General features: G+C 38.9%; 1 protein-coding gene across 1 annotated transcript in view; it reads right to left on the reverse strand.

Moving 5' to 3' along the window:
- The window catches only part of ppp1r37 (protein phosphatase 1, regulatory subunit 37), a 48,770-nt gene that overhangs the window by 10,979 nt on the left and 12,872 nt on the right, over positions 1-24,919 (reverse strand). Inside the window, exons 2-8 of the mRNA XM_085430157.1 lie at positions 16,809-16,906; positions 11,186-11,231; positions 10,905-11,005; positions 5,573-5,692; positions 1,985-2,135; positions 1,646-1,801; positions 33-145 (exon numbers count right to left, since the gene is read on the reverse strand). Coding sequence (XP_085286283.1) covers positions 33-145; positions 1,646-1,801; positions 1,985-2,135; positions 5,573-5,692; positions 10,905-11,005; positions 11,186-11,231; positions 16,809-16,906 — 785 coding nt within the window. The remainder of the gene's footprint in view (positions 1-32; positions 146-1,645; positions 1,802-1,984; positions 2,136-5,572; positions 5,693-10,904; positions 11,006-11,185; positions 11,232-16,808; positions 16,907-24,919) is intronic.

Below are 24,919 nucleotides of genomic sequence, written 5' to 3' on the forward strand. Positions count from 1 at the left end.
CCAAGTGTGTGTATCTGTTTGTGTGTGTATACCAGTGCAGCAGCAAGGTAGCCCATGCCATTATGCGTGAGCTGGTTGTTCCATAGCACCAACGTGACGAGGCCTTTCCTCTGTTCTTTTAGTCCCTCACACACATAGGCCAGACCTGCACAGAAACACACACAGACCGAGTTCTGATGAGCATCTAGAAGATTACTGTAATGTTGATGAAGTGCAGTGGAAAAAACTTTAGCAACTGTAAACTGTAAAGCCCATATTAATATCCCTATGCATTGTCACAACTTCTATTGATATAAAGAAGACACATTTGAGGATTTTTAGGACCCCTTTAATGTCACTTTAAATGAAATCTAAAAGTGAACATGCAACAGAAATACAAAATATATTTCTTCTGCATAAATACATTTGCTTTAGCTTAAAACGAACAGTAAGGAAAATGGTTAAGTAAAAAACAAGCCAAAAAAAAAAAACCCCCACACCATTTAGCCAGAAAATGAAATCGGCAGCATCAACATGGTATGATTTTTAATTTGAGAAGTAGATAAAAATGAAATGGTTGTGAAAAATAATATTCCAGTGTTTCCTCAATCTGTGGGCCAGTGCCAGGACAAAGTAACAGGAATTATTATTAACAGTAAACAGTAATAACAACATATTATTATTATTATCACTACTACTACTATTGTTGTTCCTATTGTTAATATTATAATTCCTTTTTTTTTCTAAAGACAGAAATGACAACATATCTAATTAGCCTATTGTTACCATTAACCACTAAGATACATGTAATTATTGCCTTGAAGGCCTGAAGTGTTAGTCAGACTACAAGGGAAAAATAGAGTTCATTATGTTATGACTAACGAGTGGTTCAGCTAATATCTGCCCCCTTAAGTTATTATTATAGTAGACTTAATCATCAATCGCTGTATGTACACCAACTGCAACAACAGTGATTCAGTGCTCCCCAAAATACTGCAGTCTTAAAGTATGCAGTAGCATTATGGTGCCTAAATGTGTAGCAGGAGTAAAAATAACATTTTTGCACAGTGCTGTAACTAAAACATTTCAAGTAACTGAAGATCCTTAGGCCACCCTGTGTGTGAGACCATGTACTTCTTATAGCTTTCATGGCAAGGTTTTTCCTTAATAAAATCAATCTCGCCAGCCACTAAAGCCATTTTGTCTTATCCGAAAGGACACTCACCAGGATTGTTTCTTTAAGTGGAGTTTCATTTAATTTTCATTTAATCAGGCTAAAATCAGTATATGTATGTTAAAGCTCGCAGCTGCCTTAATATGAAGATACTTCTGTTCAATACCTAATGTTATTTTACTGGTTTGTGTATTAGCTTTCACTTGTTTGCACTGCTTTAATTTTGTATTATTTAGCATTTTGTGTTTGCCTGCTTTTGGTTTTACTGCTTGTTATACAAATTTTTAATATCTGAATATGATCTACTTCTTTTATGTTGCCCCTTTGCTGAGACTGAAGGATTTTTAAAAAAGTTTCAGTGAAACAATATTATGGTACATAGAGCAAACAAATCTAACAACAAATACCACCCCGATGAAACAAAACTGTAAATAAATAAATAAATAATGATGGTACTTGTTACTGTGTCAGAGCACTATTACTGCTTCTTACCAGAGTCCAGGATGTGATTATTACGTAGGTCCAGGATCTGAATGTTGTAGTTAAACTTGAGCAAATTGCCAAGTTGGGCTGAGTCCTGCAGGCCATTGAGCTTGTTGTCAGCAAGGTACAACTCCCGGAGGTTCATATTCATCTTCAGAGCTGTAGCTGTATCAGTGAGATGAAAAACAAAAGAAAAGTGAGGGAAGAAAAGGTGAAGAGGTTAAAGAAAATGGTAAAAGGAATAATAATTTTATGTTTAATCAGATAAAAAGCTTCTCTGAAGGTGAAATAAAGCTCCACTTGCTATTGTACATCCTCTGTCACGCCCTAGTACTTTGGCTGACTTACCCAATAACATGAGTGGTCTGCCAGAGAGGCCAGCGTTCTCCAGATGGAGGACTGCCAGGCTGCCACTGATCCTGAGCGCTCGTGCTACAAAGGGAGCCGAGTGGTCCAGTAGGGGAGTGTTACGGGCATCAAGATACTGCAGAGAGCTCGTCTGAGGGGGAAACACCAACAGAGGTGCAAATTATTGGCTATACAACATAAACATCCCCAAGCCCAAAACAATCCACATTACTGTGATGAAAACAATCACAGCATGCCTCTTGGAATGAAATAAAATCCTAGTGCAAAGGCCAAGCAGGATAAATATGTAAGTGACTGAGTAAAATAGCCAAAACACACAGAAACATGCAAACTTTTAGTGGAACTGCTTTGATTTTAATTGAAGCCAACATAAAGGCAATGAGAAGTAGTGTTGTTATTTATGTAACCCGAGGCAGATCTCAGGGATTGAAGGACATGCACTTGCCGAAGCATTTGTTAATTCGATTCCATTTACTTCATTGAAATGAGTTATGAGTTTTCATTGATAATGTTCAAGCTGTGCAGCATTGCTTCATAAATCAGACGGTCATTGCTCGGAGACAGGGAATGCCTTTTGGTCCAAGCACTGATCAAATGCCAAAGAAGTTTCCCACACATAGTTTTGATTACAGTAAGACCGTTGTACACAGTTACCACATAATCACTGACTGTGATTAAGAATGTGGTGTTTTTCCCTCTAGGATTAAATTAATGACCCAAATGGAAAATAAAAACAAATGAGTAGGCCACAATAATAATAAAGAGTGCAAAGTAATTTGTTACTCTGCAGACAGTTTGCATACAGAACAGATCCACAGAAGATAGCCCTCCACTCTGTGATGAGCCACCTGGAGCAGCAGCAACGCTACATCCGAATGCTCTTAGTGGATTACAGCTCAGCTTTTAATACAATCATTCTGGATATTCTCATCACAAAACTGGTCACTCTTGGCCTCCTCCCTCTCACGTGTGCCTGGATAAAGGACTTTCTCACTAACTGGCCCCAGACTGTAAGACTCGGCCCTCATCTCTCCTCCACTCGCATGCTGGGCACTGGCTCCCACAGGGCTGTGTGCTGAGCCCCCTCCTGTATTGCCTCTGGACCCAGGACTGCAGTTCGACCCACAACAGAAACCTCATCATCAAGTTTGTTGATGACACCACGGCAGTTGGACTCATCTCAAAGGGAGACGAGGCAGCCTACAGAGAGGAAGTCCTGAAGTTGGCAGCATGGTGTTCAGAGAACAACCTGGCAGTGATCACCAAGAAAACCAAAGAGGTCACTGTCGACTTCAGGAGGCACAGCACTGACACTCCCCTATACATCAAAGGTGAGTGTGGGGGGGGTCCACACCTTACGGTTTTCAGAGTCCTCATCTCCACTGACATCTCCTGAACAGACAACATCACAGCGGCTGTCAAGAAGGCATCAGCTGCACTTCCTGATGGTCCTCGGGAAGTACAAACTGGACTCCAACCTGCTGCTGACCTACCGCTCGTCCATTGAGAGTCTGCTGACATACTGCATCACAGTATGATACGGTAGCTGCACTAAGGTGAATAGAGTGAGGTTTCAGAGTGTAGTCAAGGCAGCACAGAAGATCACAGGATGCCCTCTCCCCTCCCTGATGGACATTTATTTCTCACGCTTCCTCAGCAGAGCAACAAACATCATCAAGGGCAGTTCCCACCCTGGTTTTGACCTGTTCAACCTGGTTCCCTCAGGGAAGCGCTACAGGTGCATAAGCACAAAGACTATCAGACTCAAGAATACTTTCTTCCCAAAACTCCTTCAACTCACACATGCACTGACAACACAGTTCCACCACCCAATCCAAGGACTTCCCTCTATACACAGACTACATAACTACCATTACCAATACTTAATTTTTGTGCAATACCCCAGACTGTAAATATATCACACTATTTTTCCCCCCGATTCGTATATTTTATATTTTTGAATACTGCTCATATGTATACAGTGCTGCAGAACCCCCCTTTCTTTTCCCACATGTCTGCACTGAGTGGGAGATGCTCAGTATCTTATTGTACATGTGCACAGTGACAATAAATTGCATTCTATTCTATCCTATTAGTGCTGTTCACCGCAGTACACCGAGCCAACCTAACACACAAAAATCTCTGCTTTTTCATAAAAGTTTGAATAGTTTGGGAGGTTTTTTTGGGTTATGAGTCACACTTACGACAAAAAACAAACCAACAAACAAACGAAAGAACAGTAACCAGTAACTCCACATAGTTTGCTTTGATTAAACAACAGCTGTTCACATCAATGTGTTTTCTCTCATGTGCTGCTGTCGTCCTTATATATCAGTGTGTTTAGCCGTTAGTGATTTGAATTCTTAATAGTAATAAGTGATGACTGACGTCAAAGGGTGACTTATGTTTGCAGCAGCACTGACGATGAAAGGTCAGAGATAAGAAACAATACAGAATCTTGGTCTTTTCCCCCTAGACACAAAGCAATGACTAACACAACACAAGTAAGCAACAGTTTGAGCTTCAGCCTGAAGAGCTTTCTCACTAAAAACAAAGCCTTTTTACATTTTTCAATCACTTGTGTAAATTGTCTTCAGTGACTTTTCTGAGGACAGATCTTATTTCTTTCAGTCATTCCATCATCTTCTGTCACAGTTCAACTATTGTTTTACTACTTGTTTTTTTTTCATGTGCAAAACAAAAGCACATCCTCTTGATTTTAAGGTTTTCTAAATCAGCACATAACAGAAAACTGGTCCTAGTGGGACTATTAGAAGGAAAAAAAAACGCTAAGGAGTTGCTCACATCATTGTAAAGAAATTCTGGCACACTCTGTTCTATTCAGTTCATTGAGATTTGCAAGGATTTATTCATGTACAGCTCTTTTAAGGACCAGTGACAGCGTTTCATTCAGGGTTGACATTCACCTCGATTCTTTTCTTTTTCAGCATTTCTGTTGTAGACCTGCTGCTGTGCTTGAGATCCTGTTGCATGACACAATATCAGACACGCTTCAGCTGTCAGACAGATGGCCTCACATTTGACTCCTTGGTACTTTGGTATAAAGACGAGTTGACAAACAACTCAATAACTGCAAGATTCCCAGGTCATGTGGCCGCAAAACAAGCCTCGCTTTGCAGACCCTAACTGATACTTACCCCAATTTCTTTTACTAAATACCAAGAATGTCCTTCATTTTTCACACACTGCTTTGACACTATGTCCCAATGCACTTCATTTAGTGTGCTTACTTTTATAATCTCTCTTTTTTAAATCATGTGTTATTTTAGAATGATGAATGTTTAACTGACTTTCTTTTTTTAAATTTAGTGACAGTCGTTTTCATTTATTTAACTTTAAATTTGTTTACTAGTTGTTATTGTGCCAGGTTAGCTCCTACTATTGCAGTTTGCATTACTAAGAGCCTGATGACCACTTTTTCCTGAAGGGTAGCTGTATGGGCAGAAACAACCCTCCTGGTCTTTCAAGGGTTAAGAGTTCAACTCTGCTCAACACCATGACCTTTGCACACTGTAGTTGTTGGTGTATGGGAGGATGATCTCTCACCTTTCGCATCATGTGAGCTGCAGCCTGCCATCCTCGTGTGCCAATGTGCTTGTTGAAGGAGATGTTGAGATGTGTGGCCGACTCATAGTACTCTATCATGTCAAAGAGAGCTGAGGCACCCTGAGGGGGAGGAAGAGGGAGAGAATAGGAGAAACATTAACCAACAGACTAAAATCTAACAACTTAAAGAACTCTCACAGTTGGTCCATAGTGTTACAACGCTGGAAGAGATGTTGTAATGCAGCTTGGAGCAGTTGTAGTTGCCAGGGTAACAATCCCTCAAGGCAGGTGAGAAGTGCTGAGGTTCAGACAAGGTTCAGTCCACAAATTCTGACAACTTGCAATTCACCTATGCATGGTACAATCAATGTTCCCTCTAATGTTTCATGTGTCTGAGCGAACACGCAAACTCCCTGAGCGGACCCTTGGAGCACTGTGAGCAACAGTAGACGTGTGCACTGTGGTCACGCCAGCACTGAATCCATCCAAGTTACATGGTTTATTGAAATAATCAAATTACAGCATTTACATTTATGTTAGACTACTTACAATGAAAATTTAAAAAAAGAAATCTTGTTCATGACCTGTGTAGTATGTTAACACTACTGGAAGTAAAAATAACTTAAACTCCAATTTTGAAAACACAAGAATATATATATAAAGCTCTGACTTGCATTATGAGTATGAGCCTGTGGTCTGGGAGAGAGTCCTGTAACTCTGTCTGCAAAATACAGTATATAATGATTGTTGGGCAATTAAATATATAGTTACTTCTTCAAAAAACTGAGTTATGCAAACAACAAAGTTTTTTGCAGCTGTTTACCTAAAAATGCAGCCAAGGCGTTTTTTTTAAATAAACAGTTAAAACTATTTTAAGAATAATCAGCTGTTCTGCATCAAATCTGATGCCACACAAATCATTTGTGCCACTCCAAAAAATAATTTCTGTCCACTATGAGATAAAGGAGAACAACAGCCTGATACCTGCAGGCCTGACGACAGGAGATGTATCACTCCTGTAACACCTGTAACATTCAGTAGTCGCATCATTGTTCTGGCAGACGCAACAAAACTATTGACAACACTACACACTAACTACGCAAGATTTGCGCTAAATGTGGCAAATCTCTCACATCTCAAAACACCACCACAACTCCTAAAACTTCTCCCCTTCCTAAACAACTAAATGCCATGTTACCATATAATTTTTTGATTGGTCGACATGGTACATTTTTCCACCAATAGGAAAGGGCAGGCTTTTTTGGTCTTGTCTTTGCTCACAGGCAGAGAGTGTTTTCGAGCGCTTTCCTTATAAAACGCCGTTTTTACTGTTTCTTCCCGCAGTAAATATAAACAACGATAGCATTCAGGAAGAAAACCAAACATTGCATATATTTTATCATAACTCCGGTTTTACGTGGCCTATCAACACAATTTAAAAACAGGTATAAAGTCCACACTTTTCCCGTCAATTGTTCCGTCTGTCCTGCTCACATCTCCAATGGTTGTACACGTTGTCCTTAACGTGGCTTCACTCCACATCAGCCACGCCGCTTTGCTAGCTAAAACAATTTAATTTCAATTCAGGTTAGATTTTTTTTTTTGTGCGCAACGCAGATTTTCTGTGCACAGAGACCGTGCCAGCAGTGCGCAATTGCGCACGCGAGCAGCTTAGAGAGAACACTGGGTACAATCATCACCTTCACAGGCTTCCTAAATAAAACCAGCCTCACCAACAGCTGTCATCACTGGTGACATGGTCATGCACTGTGAAATCATCCCTAACAGTGAGACTGTGAATAATGAGCTCGATTTTAACTCCCTGAGCTGTCAGAGTTTGTGTTTGGGGTGAGTACCTGAACTGTGGTTAAAATACTGTTCTTCTACACCCAGCACACTTAAACACTGAGGATTTTGGCACTGACCTCTCATTCTACTTAGCGGATTTGGCTTCCTGCAACTTTATCCTTTTAAACAACACGAAGTTCATGTAGAAGAGTCACTGTTTTGACACATTGGAGGAGGTCTGGTGCACTTTGTGATCACACATGAAACTGTGAAAAAGAAGCTGAAAAGGTTCACGCTTTGAATGGAACTGTGTAAAGGCTCTTTTGGTTGAAAAGTAAAGTACAAAATGCTTGATTAACTTGACGTCCATCAAGCAACATCATCATGTTGTTTCTGAAATATTCCAGAGTACTGCAAAAACCAAAGTGCTGTGTGATTGTAAGACTCCAAATGTGCGTGGTAAGAATCAGAGGCAGGACTAAAATTAAATATCAGGTGATCAAGGATGACATAAGTGCACTCATGATCAGTGTTTTAATCTGGCTTTAATAATGATGTCAGAGGGGCAACTCAGTATATCAGTAATTCCTGAAAAACTACATAAAGATGATGGCACCGTAGTGAGGATGGATGTCTGGTTCTTTTGCTTTTCCTATTTTCCAAATATAACTCATAGCTGAGCATATCAGCTTGCTGCTGCAACACTAGATCTCATGACTGGATTCTGTGTTTCTCATCTGTTTCAATGGAAAAAATAAATAAATAAACATACAATAATATCGAAATAAATAAATAAACTGACCCCACAACTGATCAACCAACTGCAGGAGGTGATCCAGATTAAATGTGAGATTATCCTTTTCTGATGCTGATAAAAACTAACAAAGTCAGACAGGCTATGCTACTGCATAGTATCTCCTAACCTTTCCACTTTGCATTCGTTTATACTGGAAGACATTACCGAGTATACAGCAATGTGTGTTTATCTACAGGGTGGAGGAAGATGAGTCATTCAGTCCAATAAAAGCCATCCTGTAACTCTGCTTCCCGTGCTTGCGCCTTCACAGGCTTCTTAAAACATCTCTTTCTAACCATTTTTCTCCTTTCATCTTCCCATTTCATTCCCAACAAGACGCCACTGCTGCACAGTCGAGTCAAGTACGAGCCAAATCAAGCCATCTACTGTATACCTCTCACACCCACTCAAAAATGAACCCATCCTCTTCCCGAGTCGATTTATTTTCTATGCCAGCTTCCTCTAATCCCAGCTCATCCGGCAACACTACTTCAGTATTTTCTCCTTTCAGAGCTTCATTTCATCTCAGCCCAAGGCGAGACACTTGCCTGAGACTGAAAAACTGCTCTCTGGTGACTCAGTCGATGACTCATTCTGCCACTTTATTCACATTTCTGGGGTAATGTTGCATGTTGGGTGATATTAAAAAAAAGAAACAAAAAACAACAACAACAAAAACCATCACTCTACACTGTTACTTAATTATATATATTTTTTAGATTGTATGGTTTTTTGGACTGAAATAAAATGACACATAATGTCTCTCCAATTTAATTAGTAGAAGAACTTGTGAGATGGAATGCGGTGATACAATTTTTGCGGTATCGATGCTCCGGAGCTGATAATGCACTCTTTAAGCCCTACACAAAACATCTGCCAATATTTGCGCAGAAGCCCTTCAGCACTGGTAGAAAAATGTTATCCATTTGGTTGTCTGGATATGTTTATCTAGTGCATGAAAACTGATCCATGGCTCACTGCATTTACACCTGGTATTAAAATTTATTTTTTCCATCTGGACTGTGCGAACATTGTGACTGGATCACAATAGGCAAATTAGTTAGAGCCGGCAGACTTGTTACTGGTTAACTGAAGCAGGTCCGTAAATGGATGTATAAACTTTTGTTAGGTTTGAAACTGTGACACAAGACCCACTGGTGGGGTCAGTGCCATTACAGGTAGGGCATGGATGACCAGGGGAAACTATGAAGTGAAACTACTTTGAATGAATGGGATTTTTGTTGGAGACTTCCCCAACAAAAATCCCATTCATTCAAACAAGAATTTGCTGGTGCTTTTATGGTGACCTCTATTTATCTAAAAATAACTTTTGTTATCTGTGGTCTATAAATATTCTGGCATGTATGTTTTTTAACTCTGAAGAGGTACTTTTACAAACACCAGGAAAGAACCACTGTTTACATCTGCTGAGATCACTACTCATCTGTCCTTCACATGCATAGTCTCTAAATCAGGGGTCAACGGCAACGAAATGCAGTTTTTATCCATCCAGAAGTGCTTTAGCAATTATATTAATATTATGTTAATTGTATACTGATTGAAGAAATATAATGCAATTTGGTCCTCGAAATTACTTTTTTTTCTTAGAGAGATTTTGTTTGTTGTTGAGTGCAATGTTAAAATAAGTTCTTTAAAACCAAAAAATTATTTAATATGAAGGTAATATGAGCAGAGAGTACAAATATGTTGAGCTATTGGCTGTGTTAGTTCAGTGAGAGAGTTCTTCATAAAGAAAACATTTTTCACTAGAAGTCAAAAACTAATGGGTACACTTATGTCTGCATTTTTATTTTGTGCACAAAATTATAGCAGAAGTCCTGCCACGTGTCTGGCCAGAAATAAAGTTTGTTTGTTTATTTGGTAGTTCAATGAAAGGCTTCAGTTAGTTAAGAGTGAGAAAAAAATGCATTCACATTTGCAGTTTGGTTTTCACATACAATATTTGAAATAAAAACAAACAAACAAACAAACAAACAAAACACTACATTTTAGGAAATACTGGTAGGTTTTTTTCTTGTTTGTTTGTACTACTTGAACACTGAAGTCGCCTTCCAATCAGATAACAGTGCCTGCAGGGGCTCACAGCTCACTTAGGTTTGAGACCCTTGCTCTAAATAATAACATAAAACACTGATGCATATTTTAATATTTAAAGACATCGAGTTACTTTGTCTTTAAGGTCACTGAAGAAAATATTTCGGCATTATTAACTAACCATGATTAAATAAAGTGAAAGCTGCCCAGAACCATCAGGTTTCCAAGACCTCAAGGACTGCAAGTTAACAGACTCTGCAAACGTGCCGTTAACAGCAGGTGACAGGGAGCTAAATTAATTCTGCAGTTAAAGAGTGGAAGTACTGACACAGTTTTGACAGACAGGAATTACGTAATGAGCAGTAATTAAACTTTCTGGTCCAAAGCAAACTTCTTCCTGTATGACTCTGGCAACAGAGTATGTGTGTTCTGGATGGTGTGTGACAGGAAGTGGTCAGTGTCCATGTGTTCCACACTACGACACTGTCTATCTGTGCATGTCTGCAGCCCAAACATTTTAATGGTGTTTACACAAGTAGACATCTGGGGTAATCAGAAAACTCGTGACCACATACTTCATGTCCTGCTAGTCCTGTAATCGTGGAAAAGTTAATGAGAGTGTAACTGAAAGCATGAATCAAACATGAAAGAAGATGAGAAAAGGGGGAGAAGCAGATATTTAAAGCATCTTACATCTTCATCCAGGTTGGTTTGCTCCAGGTCCACCAATTTAAACTGGACCCTCTTCAAAATCTCTTCCAGAGACTCGCATGCCTTGTAGTCCAGCTTTTCACCTAAAATATATCCACATACACTTGATCAATTAACCATTCAGCCATGCAGTATTAGATGCTGTTTATAAATTAAAGTTAGAAAAACTGCAATTACTATTTTCCACATGTTACACTGTTAATTGTACTGTATCGTTTGTGACTGTTGTAGTGGGGGTTTTGTTTTTTTGGTCTGGTACTTACCTTTTAAATCTAAGCACTCATTTCGTTGTGTCAGGTCTTTCAGTTCCTACAGAAACAAAAACAAGTAGTGTCAGGAAGGGTTTCCCCATTGAAGCAATCTTTTCTTTTCACATGTTCAAGCCTTCACGTGATTCAGCAGGCAGTTCACGAAATGGTAGATATCACATAAATCAAGACAAACAATTGCTGCTAAAAAAAAAAAAAAAAAAAAAAAGCATCTGCAGCATACATTAGCTCCAGGCTCCCTTAGAGTATTTATCTTCTGGTTTTGTTTTAGGATGCACTGAAAGGGAATGCTCAGTCACCCCCAATGATGACAATTTTGGCTGTATGGGATAGTGTGTTACAGAAAGTGTTACAGTTAATACAAAGTCTTGCAACATGGATGGGAACTGAGTCCCAAAGTAAAAACCTAAAGGCATGTAAAAGTGAAACTAAACTCTAAACCCAAATGCTTCATTTGGAAACTACAAATCACTGAGAAACTGACACATACACCCACAAAATGTAGAAACAAGCAATATTTCCTGTATCAGTGCCAGTTAGCGGCCTGTTTGAGGGCACAAGACGATCATGAGTTTGTCTGTGTGAGTTGGTAGAAACGTTTGTATTCACAGTTAACCGGCCCCAGCATCAAATGATCTTTTAAAACCAAACATGCTAGTGACTTAACGGTGAAAACTTTTACCTCTTGTGCCAGTAGAAGACCTAACCACCCACAGAAACATTAAAAACATACAGGGTGCTGCCCTCAACACTATGTACAGGTAAATCCCCCCTCTCCGGTTGACTGCCCAACCAATTCAGCATGAACTTCATAACCCCGGCCCTCCTGTCTCACTGTCATTACTAATGTGTATTGCTGAAGGTGATCACACTGGTTTATTTGTATACGGAATTCATTGCCTAACATATAAATTATGAGTTCCCTAACACACACACACAAATATCACATGACAATTGCTCAAAATATTGCACTATTAATACAAGCAGCAGGAAATGCAGTGAAATTAAATAATGCTGGAGAGCTGAGAGTCACTGAGCTGTGACATAAAAGTAAATGTACTGATAAACGTCACATTATCATTAGTTTTAATATCTTTTAGCACCCATAAGATGTTGACTATATAAACACAGACAGGCAAACATTTCTGGCAGTTTAACAGCAAGCACATTTTCACTAACAATTAACATGAGAACCTGTCAGAGAGTGTGATTTCAGCAGTGCAAATTCCTTTCAGGCAGAATTGCCAGAACCAAAAATAGTGCATGACGCAGAGTGTGCCTCTGCGCGAGTGGTTGCATGGGTGTGCATCTTTGTGTCGTGGGAAGACTATATCACGCCATGTTTCAGTTTAACATCTTGTTCGTTAAATGCTTTTACTCTTGCTTTACAGTCCCCACAAGTAATCTATTCCGTAGTTCACACAGTCATCTAGTATAAGGATTTTCTGCCCAATATCAAGACAGATATATAGCATCCAAGTACTCATAGCCAAAAGACCGAGGTGATGTATGACAAAATCCTCCACTTTTTTCTATTAAATGTGACTGTTACAAGGTCCTTTTTTGTGTAGTACACACTGGCAACATCATTCCACAAAAACAATCAAATAAACAGTAATACGTGTCAGTCAAGTTTTGCCAATTAAAGTAAGGACAAACAATTAAACTGAACATTTAGCATGTAGTCTAACAGTGAAGAATTGATTTTAATGACTAATCTTAACACAATTTCTCTTCACTGAGGTTAAATGTATGTTTAAAGATATACTAACATTTTATTAGTTTATGTAAGGTGTCCATTATTTGCACCTTGCAACTATTTTAATTAACCACAGAGAGTAGTCTATAAACTTATTAAATTATAAAAGAAATTACCCATATATGCCCCATCATGTGATATTTTCAGAGTTTATATCACTCCAGTTTACAGTTATATGGTCAGAAAGATGATGTGATACCAAAGTGGCCGGATCCATTCCCTGATTTGGGATAAAGCTGCTTCCACAGCGCATGCAGATGTACAAGCGGTGCAGAACATTTTGCAAAGAACTTCCTGGAGTTCTTGTGGATTGTGAGATCCTCATTTCAGACACCTATGCATACATAAGAAGCAAGCGTGCATGCTGGCTACATGTAAGACACTGTGCTCTTCAAGGAACTGCAGCAGCAGAAATGTGACACAAGGCTACCAAGTATCCAGGTTTCAACACTGTGGTCAGAGTTAATGCAGTAACAGGCATTCAGCATATAGCTGCTTAATGGTAAACCCCCCCCCCCCCAAAAAAAGAAACCCCTCAAATCTACACAAACAACTAGCCAGAAAAGTGCCACGTGTACTTAAACTTAATAAAGAAAGCCTTAAGAGTGAATGAGGAAAAACAGTAAACAGTTATTCATCTCTTGCTAACTCCCTCCTCTTACTGGCCAAACATCTGGTATGTTTATGGGCGGCTAAGGGTGACTAAGCAGAAATGAGAAGGGTAGAAGTGGACTAACAGCAGTGGAGAAGTACAGTGGGAGGGCAGACATGAGCAATCAAAATACGAGTGAGGGAAGGAGGGAGATGAGGCACTTCTGTGATGACGAGACATCCCCGTACTGTCAACCAGTCAGCCAGTGGAAATGTACCCAGACTAAAAGACTAAGTGGAGCTCACAGAGGCAGCTTAGCACATTGACGTGCAGTTCCACAAGTAACTGTAATGTTAGCCTGGCCTCTTTCAGCTGACCAGACATGTGACGAGCCCCTTGAATCACAAATGTGTTTCCATCTTGAGACCAACTTTCCTTCAACTTCATCACTCTCACAAACCAGCAGGTACAAATGTGCAAATAGTTGAGAGGCCCACTGAAGGGTTTACAGTTTATGTTCTACAGTAACTGAACAAACAGAAGTAAGTGCTAATTCACTGCTGCTGCCAACTCCCATCTCCTGTTAGCCTGATAATAAAGGAGTTGGCTTGGTGATGAGATGCTCCTACAGAAATAAAAACCGGGAGACAGCTACTCACATGTTAATAATATAAACACAGTTCTAAAGTATTACAATTATCAGACCAACTATTAAACTATTCCACTGATGACTGGGGCATTTATCTAAACAGAAGAAAGTCAATATAAGAGACAGGCCATTACTTGTACAAACAATTATCCCTTCTGACGCATTTGCATGAGAAATACTGAACTGTCACTTATTGGTAGAAAACATTTTAGAACAGTAGTATAAGTTTTCCTCCTGTAATACAATAGAAACAATTAAATGCACGGCTTTCTCTCTTGATGCAGGACAATTCAACCTCACCTCATTACTCATTAAATTACATCAAAATAATATATACTTAAAGTGTAAAGATCCTTAAGTATAACAAATATGTGTCCTTTTTTCAATATCAGGTTTCCAGCATAATCATCATTAATACTGATTTACCAACGTAAAGCTATGAGTTTCTTCTTAACAAAGAGGTTTGTAAAAAATGTATTTTCTTTTTGATTTTCTCTGCATGCGTGTGTACTAACTCACATACAAAGGCACAAGGTTGGCAAACTATAAAAACTAACAGCCTCGAGGCTTCCCCACTGGATCTGAAGAACTGCTTATATTAGAGGGATTATGAGACACATGACTGAGCAGGCTAACCCACAGGAGAAGGCCAAAAAACACCCGCGTGCCTGACGGGAGTAACAACCACTCTTACGGAAAAACCCTGTATCTACAGGATACCATCACAGCGCTTGTCCAAAGTCATGCAATGAAGGATCACACCATGCCCTCAAACCACATTAACAGGCCTTTGAAGTGTTTTCATGACAAAAACAAAAACCTTCAGGATGTAATTTTTGGGAAAAAAATTTGTTTGACCTCACAAAAGGATTTTTGGGTGCCGTCCAAATGTTTAACTGTTGGATGTTTGTCCACCTCTTGGTTGTTGAGTGGAGCCCAGAGCTGCCATAATTTGAACAGTTTCAGTTGTTGTATAGTATACATGTCCTGTATCCTTCGTATTGAACAATCATTTGGCTAATGGTTTCACAGTGTTTCTCAAAGAATTAGTTCCAAGGGAAACCTGAGCTGGGTCAGCAACTGACCTTTCAAAATAAGAGTACTGGGATTGTTCATTATATCTGGATGGTTTGGTTCGCTTTCATAAACAATGAAAAGAAAAATCAACACTGCAGCTTGACAAGGCAAAATGCATAAAAAAATTAATATTGTATACCAAGGCAATAGCTAAAAATAATAGTGATTAAAAGTTTCATAAATCTGTGAATAAAAATATCATACATTAAATTAAAGTTCTCGACATCTAAGCTTTAAATAAGACAAAATACCTGAGCAGCTTGAATTAAAGATGATATGAAAAACAAGGATAACAGAAGTAAGGAAAAAATGTACACAAACCCCCCAAAATTCACATTATCAGTATTAAAAATAAACAAACAATAAAAACAACAATTCTGATTGAATCTATGCTTTGTTGTACATGACACCAACAGGATTTTGTATTTTTGGGTGGGTTTCTTTTAGGTGGCAACAACTTTTTTTTCTCCACATATTTATGCAGAGACCTTTCATGGTTAGCACTAACATTGAACCATTGGTCATAAAGCAATTACCATCTAAAAGCAGCAATATCTACAGTAACAGTGAGAGGGAGGATTGGCCACATTAAACTGAGCTTAAAAAGGACGGAGAAAGCAGCGGGTCTGTGGTTGCAATGGTTTTGTTGCGTGCCAAGACATTTAGGACCAAGGTCCACAGGAGGCCAATATGGTTGTTATTAACAATAAATAAATAAATAAATGAATATAACAAAATAAAACATTCATTATGTTATTATGTGCAGTTGAAAACCGGAAGAATTAAGTGTTTTTCCTCCTCTAGGTAAATTAACATTTGTGGGAAGCTCATCCTGTTTTTTGCCCACAACACATTATATGGATCAAAATAATGAGCCAAGACAATTTGTTGCTGCTTAAAATGAGACACCAGTTCATACCCACAGTGTTTGTATTTAACGTTTCAGTTAAAAATATTGCTCTTGTTTCTTCATACTAAACTGGATTGTTAGCTAGTAATATTAAGTATTAAAACCACCTCTATGAAAAATGAATAGATACACAGCTAAATAAGCAGAGAGCTTGAAAGTTCCTAATGTTACATAGACAGTAGACCGCATCTGGTTAGCTGATACACTGCAACTATATCTTTATGTAGAGACACCATAGTAAACAAAGGACCTGCGTCACACACAGGTTAGTCACATTGCCGTTATCCCTATGGGCATAGGCTCAGTCGGTTACAACACTCTCAGTCGATCTACTGAAATCGACTGAGACTGAAATGGGGATGTTCAACCTCTAAGCCCTAAAAGTCTCAAGGTGGACAGGGCTTTGTAATTTATCACCCTTCCTGTGGCATTATTTTTATAACTTTGTCACTAAAAAATAACTTTTTTTCCCCCAACAACAGACAAAAATCCAAAGCTTGTGCAATACAGTCTTTAAAACAAACAAACAAACAAAAAAAAGACTTTATCACTAGTGGGCTGGCAACATCACTGACTTATTAATCTGTCAGTTGTGTGTCAACTGTGTGTTTGTATTATGTTGAGCCTTACCTGTATCTGTTTCAGCACTTTGGGTATAGGTTTACAGTTGAGTTTTTGACAGGCTTGTTTATAGGATGAGAGGATCTCCTCCACCGTCACATTCTGAGCTGCAAAACAGAATACAGTCAAAAAGGTTAGGGTCGCTTTTATTGGTATGTTTCTTCATACATAGTTCTTGAAAATGAAAACTCACTGCACTGAATGTGGCTCATGTTTGTGGGGCGAAAAAAAAAAAAAAAAAAGATTCTCCAGACATAGTGTCAGCATTTATATTAGAAGGCTTAAAAAAAAGTCCAACATTGAATTTCATGCACACAGCTTTCTGGGCAAAAATGCCATTTTGATGTCATAGGAGATTGGCCAGACTGCTTTGTTGAGTTGAGAGGAATGTCACAGTGACTCAAATAACAACTTGTTACAAGCACGGTATGCAGAAAAGTATCTCTGAATGCACAACATATCAAAGAAAAACTGCGCTACAGCTGCAGAAGACCTCACTGGCGACCTAGTTAAGATTCTGCTTTGTATTAATTAACAATTCAGGCTGCTGCTGGTGGCAGTAGCAAAGGAACATTGTTTAAATTCAACAGTCTGAGTTAGAGCAGGGCGATATGGCCAAAAATATTTATCACGATATATATTTGAAAATTTGCGATAACGATATAACTGACAATATAATTGATGCGAGACAAAATACAACTCCACAACATTACTAGCGCAAAAAGACAACCTTCCATTTATTTTCACTTAAACAAGAAGCTGGTTTTTATGTACATTAAAGCTTTATAAAAATTTAACAGTGCAAATGCAAATTCCTTGCTAAAAGTTTAACCAAAAGGCATTTCCAGTAGAAATGGGCTGACATATCCTGAGCATAACCATGTATAATATCCACTGAAGTTAAAAAGAGGTGCTTTGCAACATTAAACTGCAGTGTGCAGTACGCATTTTTCGGACCATAAGGTGCACGGGATTATAAGGCACATTAAGCGAAACAAAGCAGTCAGATAAATCAAACTTTATTAAACTCATTCTTCTTGCTTCCTCCACTTCTGTACCATTGATTCATTAATGTTGAATTCTCTGGCAGCTGCTCTATTCCCATGTCGTTGCAGTATATTAATGACTAACCTCGTATTGTGGATGGATTATCTCAGTTGTTCTCCTGACTGAAGTTTGGTCCGTTTACAGCATCCTGCCATGCAATTGCATTTGTCTCTAACCATGAGGAACCTTCACGTTAACTTTTATAAGTGGAAAAGTGTTAGTGTTCGTCCTCCAGCTTCACTGTTTATGTTATGCTAACATAGCTGTGTAGCTAGCGATCACGTAGCACATCATTATATACCAGCTAGCCCAACTTCAGTAACCCTACAAACGTCACTGCTGTTTAGTTTCCTGTCTTCATTTATGTTGGAAGTGATAGCAGAGCTGTATGTTTGAATTTTTTCAGAAATCTCTCAGTCAGAACATGCTATATCATGCTTAGGTAACTAGTGAAACTAGCGAGCTAACTTCCGCTAGCTTCTTGCTAACTTCTAACTCCGTTAAATGTAATAACTTTTGTTTTCATGGATGCCTGGAAGTTAAACTTCATAGTTACACCTGGTAAGGCAGCAATGCTGATCGTTTTATTAAAGATGAAAGAATTTAGACAGTTTTTAACTCTCAGTGATGCTGCAGTGTTCGTTTGACCTGAAACATACGGAGTTTAGGACCCAGATTACTCCCAGATTTAAGAGCATCTTAGTCCGACAAATACGACAATAACGACGGCCGCTTGCATGTTCTGCAAAAAAATGTGCTTTGTCGTGTATCTGACGGACAAACACCAAACCAGTTCCACATCACTGAAGTTGCACCATTTTTACAACCCAATTCTGGTTCATTTGTTTCACTCAACAATCGGCCATGTGCGTATGAAAACAAAGGCACTGCGCATGCGCGTTTTACTCATATTCTATCGCGATATTTCATTTTCCTATCGTTGCCTAACATTATACCGGTATTACCGTGAACGGTATAATATGGCCCAGCCCTAGTCTTTTTTTTTTTTTTTTTTTTTCTTCTTTTTTTTTTTTCCCTCACCTTGAGCCAAAAAGGGTGTAGTTTGTGGGTGTGATCACCCGTGTGTACACCTGTGAGCATGGACGCGTTTGTTTTTTGTTTTTTAAAAGGTTCCTTCATGTAATGATCTGCTAGAGGGTGTGGGGGGGCCACAGCCCCGTCCTCCAGGGCATGAAGCAGGTATGGAGGGCCCAGCCCTAGTCTGAGTTTTGTTGCTGACCATGTCATTCATTTCTAATCATAGTGTACCCATCTTCTAATATTTGCTTTCACCAGGATAATGCACCATGTTACAAAGTTCAAACCATCTCAAACTCTTGTCTTGAAAATGGCAACGTTGTGCTCAAATGACCTCTGCAGACCCCATTTCTCAGTCCAATAGAGCACCTTTGAAATGTGGTTGAATGGGAGATTCACATCATGGATTTGCAGATGACAAATTTGCAGCAAGTGTAATGCTTTCATGTCAATCTGGAACAAAATCTTTGTGGAATGTTTTTAGCCTCCTTTTGATCTATGCCACAAGAATTAACCCAGTACTAGCAAGCTGTAACTACTGGTCAGTAAGTGCAAAACACTAACAAATGGCTGAATCTGCTTTGATCCATCAGAACAACTCAAGACTTTCCATGACTCAAAAAAAAATGAACATAATAAAGTCTAAGACACGGAGACTTAGAAAATATTCTTTTTTCATGTGAGCTGTTAGTGTTTCTGCCTTAGGGAGCACTCTCTTGAAAGAGAGAATCAGAGATTGCAACCCCTTTAAGTACTCCCCTACTTAAGTCAGCAAAAAGGAGGTATTGTTCTTGGTCTGCGTGTGGGTCAGCCACCGTTGCCATCCTAGACGGTTGTGGGGGCTAACTCCAGTCAGATGACTGGGCAGCATTCAAACCCGCTGTTCCGCCTGAGAGACTCAGCGGAGAAATGAAGTGAAGCACTTATGCGCCAAAAAAAAAAAAAAAAAAGACAGAAGAATACAGAAAATTACTAATAGAACGTGAGATGAAAAACAGAGTGTATAGAAGGAGGTTTGAAAGATCACAACAGTAAATTACATTGGCAGAAAAACAATGACATCCATTCTCTTTCCAACCAGTGTATCTACCTTGCAGAAAGCAAAGCTGTAACACACTGGCTGTTCTGTCTGTCTCTGTGTGTGTTATTGACTTTTGCTGCCGTCAGCATTTTGATTTGTCTTGCCAAGGTGAGAACTTGTCCACTTCACTGTTGGCTCCATTTCTAATCTCCTTCATCTCACACAATGTCCCCCATCACTTTAACTTACACCCTCTCAAATGTATTAATCTGACGGAAAGGCTTCAAGCACCAGGAGTATTTAACAATAGAAACCTATTAGCTACAGTCCCACACGCCAACACAAATCCCTAGCCTAATGAGGACCTAATGAGCCTAATGAGGACACACACATGATCTTTCTCTTCATATTTAGCTAAAACACAAAGCCAAAACACAAACACAAACACAAAGCCAAAAACACAAAGATGAAATCCAGCACAAAGAGTCTTCAGCCATCGCCACAGTGATTTGACTTTAGAAACATGAAGCAGTAGAAACAAACTGCTCATCACTCTCTTTGTTACCTGTTAAAGATCAGAGTCCGGATGCTGCGCTGAGGTTGGCATTCATTCAGCTTTAACATCACTCTGGGTTCTTGGCTAGCTTAGTGTTAACATGCTGTCTATGTAGGTGTAAGTATAAACTGGTTGTTTCTGTCCTCAATATAGTTTGCACTTTATCACTGTGCCCTTTTGTGTAAAAAAAATAAAACTAATGTCCATATGGACGATGTGGGCTGTGCCACTATTTACCTTCTCCAACACATACAGAAATCAGCTGATTGTCATGTAAGTGGAACCGATAAACAGGATTGATAGGCAAGCAGACTAACAATTCCAAGGAATTGAACTACTGGGAACTGTGAAAGGCCAGTGACAGGTGACGTGAGATTTGTGTAATTTTAATGCAGAATTACTTGCACAACATTTCCAATAGGACACATTAATCAGTTTGTTTGTCATCCAAGAGCTATTATAATTTTCAGACTACTTAGTATTTATATTTTTAGATATTATTTTACACATCTCATAATTATATTTACTGGGTATATGAACTGTCTTTTCAGCAGTATTTCAGCATCCATTCTATATACTTTTAGCACCTGCAACTTGAATGCAAAAGCAGACATACAATCCAATCCAAATGACAGAAGTTGAATTGTCAGTGCGTTATTATTTTTAGTAATTCCTAAGTAAATCAAATGGCGTAATTATAAATAATTTGCGTCAAAGATGCAATGAAAGTAGTGTAAGTAGTTAAATGATTCTTGGTCCACTAAAGCACAAATCTGCTCAAGTACTCTGTGTCAGACGATAAAAAAAAAAATAAAAAAAAACCAAACAAAAAAAACATAAATCACGTAAATTGTTAACATTATTTTGTTTTATAATCATCGGCCACTGGCAAACGGTTGAACGATTAACCATAAAGGTCAAAAACTAGCAATTTCTTTGACTATGTAGTCTCTTCAGTCACGTTAAAAGAAAACAAACAAAAAAAAAAAAAGAAGTAAACAACAAAAAGCTGAACTGCCAGTGTTCACCAACATTATCACAAGTCATGTAGCTATGGATGCACATGATTCGCCGACTAAACAATTGAAGCTTATTAAGTTATCCTGGTTATCCTAGCTGGTTACAATAAACATTATTTTACTCCGATTTACAACAGCTGTTAACTCTGGAGTTATGTGGGAACCTTCATTAGCTTTGGTTCCAGCCTGGACAGCTCATGAAGAACTGCAGCCCCAACAGACAATAGCTCCTTCTCTGCTCTCAGGGGTCCAACAAATATGAATCACTGTTGAAGCAGCAAGGAAAAGAGCCCTCATCTGGCTTCAGAAGTGCAAGTTTGTTGACAAGTTGGCCGTCTTAAATGTCGGCCTTTAAGATGGGGGTGGGAGCTTCAGTCCTGCTGAAGTCATGTGCCCTCAAAAAAAGAATTAATTCTAATTACTGCTGTAAAATATAGCCACCAACCACACTCTCCACTAGACTGCTGTTAAAAACTGACTAGAGCCCATGACTGGATGAGGATGCCCTTTCATTACAGTCCTGTCTTCACTTCAGTCATAATAGTACTCCATCTAAATTTTGATACTTCTGTAAAGCTGTATCTGGATATTCGACGAATCTATTTTTCATCTCATTCAACATTTTTAACTTAAATTTAGCAATTATTTTATTTCAGCTCAAAACATTCAGTTATCAGCATTCACACTGCAGTTTCTTCAGAAAATGCATTTTCTAGTTTACATTTGTGCTTCACCTACGGAAAGTATCTGGATCTGAATTTGTTAAGTCCTCCTGGATGTCACTTCCACCACTGTGTAAGAAAGCAGTCTTGTAAAGTTCTACAGTACATTATGTGCACTCCAATGAACACTGTGTCCTTGGAAAAGAGTTATTGTGCAGAGTCGCAGTGGAGCAAGTGTGTGTAAACATTTCCTGAGGGAAGGTGGGGTCTGAGGGTAGAGAGGGTCTCATGCTCACTACATAGTATTTTTACACATTCATTAGAGACAGAGAAGGGATGAGAGAGATTGAGATATTTTAGCACTAGTGTACAAAATAAAAAAGAAAGTTGTGCAAGGAGATTTACATCAAACACCTCAAAAACAAGCAAACAGACAAGAAAAGTACACAAAAACTTAAAAGGAAATACATAAGCAATAACACAAAGAGACAAATGCAGAAGAGACATCAGTATCAGAGCTACAGCTGTTGCCTGTGTTTCTGCATGCCTTGGTCTTTTCTTCTATTTTATAGCACTCCCTCCAGTGCTGCTGGTACTTGTATGGAGGGAGTGGTGATGAGGAGGTGCACAGGAATAAGAAGTAGGGAGGGGAAGGACTGCTCCAAACAACATAGTCAGAAACCAAATTAAAAGTTACTGGTATGCAGAAGTTAATGGTGGGCAAAGAACAAAACACACACACGAGAGGAAAAGCACAAACAATAAGAGAAATGCTCTCCGTGTCTAGAAACACAGCAAAAACAAAAATGCAGACAAATAAGGAAAAACATGTGAAAACAAGTGCTCCCCGATACTGTGTGGGAGCAATGGACTTCATTAGATAAGCAAGAACATTACAGATAGACAAGCACAAACTTGTTTTGACCCTTAAAAAAAACATTTTGTTAAATGTGCATACTGTATCAAGTATGCGCAGTCGTGTGTTGATTTCCCAGTTCAACGCCCGACTGGCTGGACCTTTGCTGCATGTCATTGCTCCGTTTCCTAATATTTCCAATCCATTTCCACCTTGAACACAAATTAAAAAATTACTATGCAGCATTTATCTAGATCCTGGGAATTCTAATATTCTGTTTAAACCCTTGCTGAAATGGTGGTTATCTCAGCAGCTAACAGCTCCAAAGATGATAGATGAGGGGCAAAGACATTTAGCTACCTTGATATTTCAGGTTTCAAGACAAGACAGAGAAATGATCTCTGCTCTGACTTAGCAAATCTGCTCAACCAAGCAATCAAGCAGCACGTCCCTCACACTTAATCACTGATTGCTGCCATAGATAAGGTTGTGAGCAAAATCAAAGGGAAAAAAAGCACCCAGGTTACTAACTAATATCAACAGAGGTGAATTAAAAGCTGCAGGATTTATGATTAAAAAGATGTTGTGCTATAAAAGACAAGACTGTGGGTAGAGATTTACTCCTTATTAAACATGGTGAACACCATCATCAACATCAAGTGGGAGCAAAGAAAAGCCAAATATATCCTCTACAGAATTTGGTCACTTATGTTTACAAGATGACATGTAAGCCATCACTCTCAAATTATTTTCTTTATTTCTAATCGTCACACGGATGCTTATCCCAAGACCTTTTTTGTTAAATAAGTTCATGATAATGTGGCTTCTTAAGGCATACCACTGTTAATAATAATAATAATAATAATGGATTGGATTTATATAGCGCTTTTCAAGGCACCCAAAGCGCTTTACAATGCCACTATTCATTCACTCTCGCATTCATACACTGGTGGAGGCAAGCTACAGTTGTAGCCACAACTGCCCTGGGGCAGACTGACAGAAGCGAGGCTGCCATTTCGCGCCATCGGCCCCTCTGGCCAACACCAGTTAAAGCCAAGTGCAACACCAGTATGCCAAAAATATACAGGGAATTCAGCTTTATCTTTACCAAGTCTTTCAATAAACTGTCTGTTTTGACAAAGCAATACAGCTGAATGCTTAAGCTAGTGTGGAAGAGCAGAGTACAACATCCCTATCCCCCCACTCGCCTAACCAATAAGTCATTATAGTCTCAATCACTAAATTCAGGCCCTCTGTTAAGTGTCATGGTTGGCATTTTGGAGATTAGGACACTGTCAACAAGAACTGAAGGCTTAAAAAAAAAAGCTTTTTGCTGCTAATTGACAGCTGAGGTTGACAGTTTAGTCTGCTCCTGCTTTCTCTTGGTGCTAGACTTGCCCTGTCTCAGGCTTCCAACACATTTGTTTGAGTAAACAGGGATTTCTGTGATCCAGACAAGCCGTTCTACTGTGCTTGTCAGTAATTAAAAAAAAAAAAAAAAAAACTGACAGGAAAATGTCACAGTATTTAGGTAAGGTTAATGTTTGCATTTGATTACAACAACTGCCTTTTTTTAGTACAAAGTAACCAGAATAAGTTCTGCTCTGTTACTTCTATTCTACAGTGCACAGCCAGCAGGGTATCTTGGAATAAGAAAAACTGCAGGAAATTATAAATCAATTGCTTAACCTGAACAACTGGAAGAATTGCAACAGGTACAGGCACAGAACTCTCTAGAGGGAGAGTTCACCACTTAGAAGAATTCAAAGCCTTCTTCACTCAGGCACTGAATGTGAGGACTATTCAATAACAAAAACCTGCTACTTCACTTCCACACCTCAACTGTCTTGGAGCTACAAAGAACAAAGGAAGAGCAGACAATTTCCAGAGCCGGCACTTCAAATAACATACTTGAGGCACA

Source organism: Copadichromis virginalis, linkage group LG14 (genome assembly GCF_057382275.1).
Source record: "Copadichromis virginalis isolate Kocher_CV1m ecotype Utaka linkage group LG14, C_Virginalis_male_GT1.1, whole genome shotgun sequence".
Lineage (NCBI taxonomy): Eukaryota > Metazoa > Chordata > Actinopteri > Cichliformes > Cichlidae > Copadichromis > Copadichromis virginalis.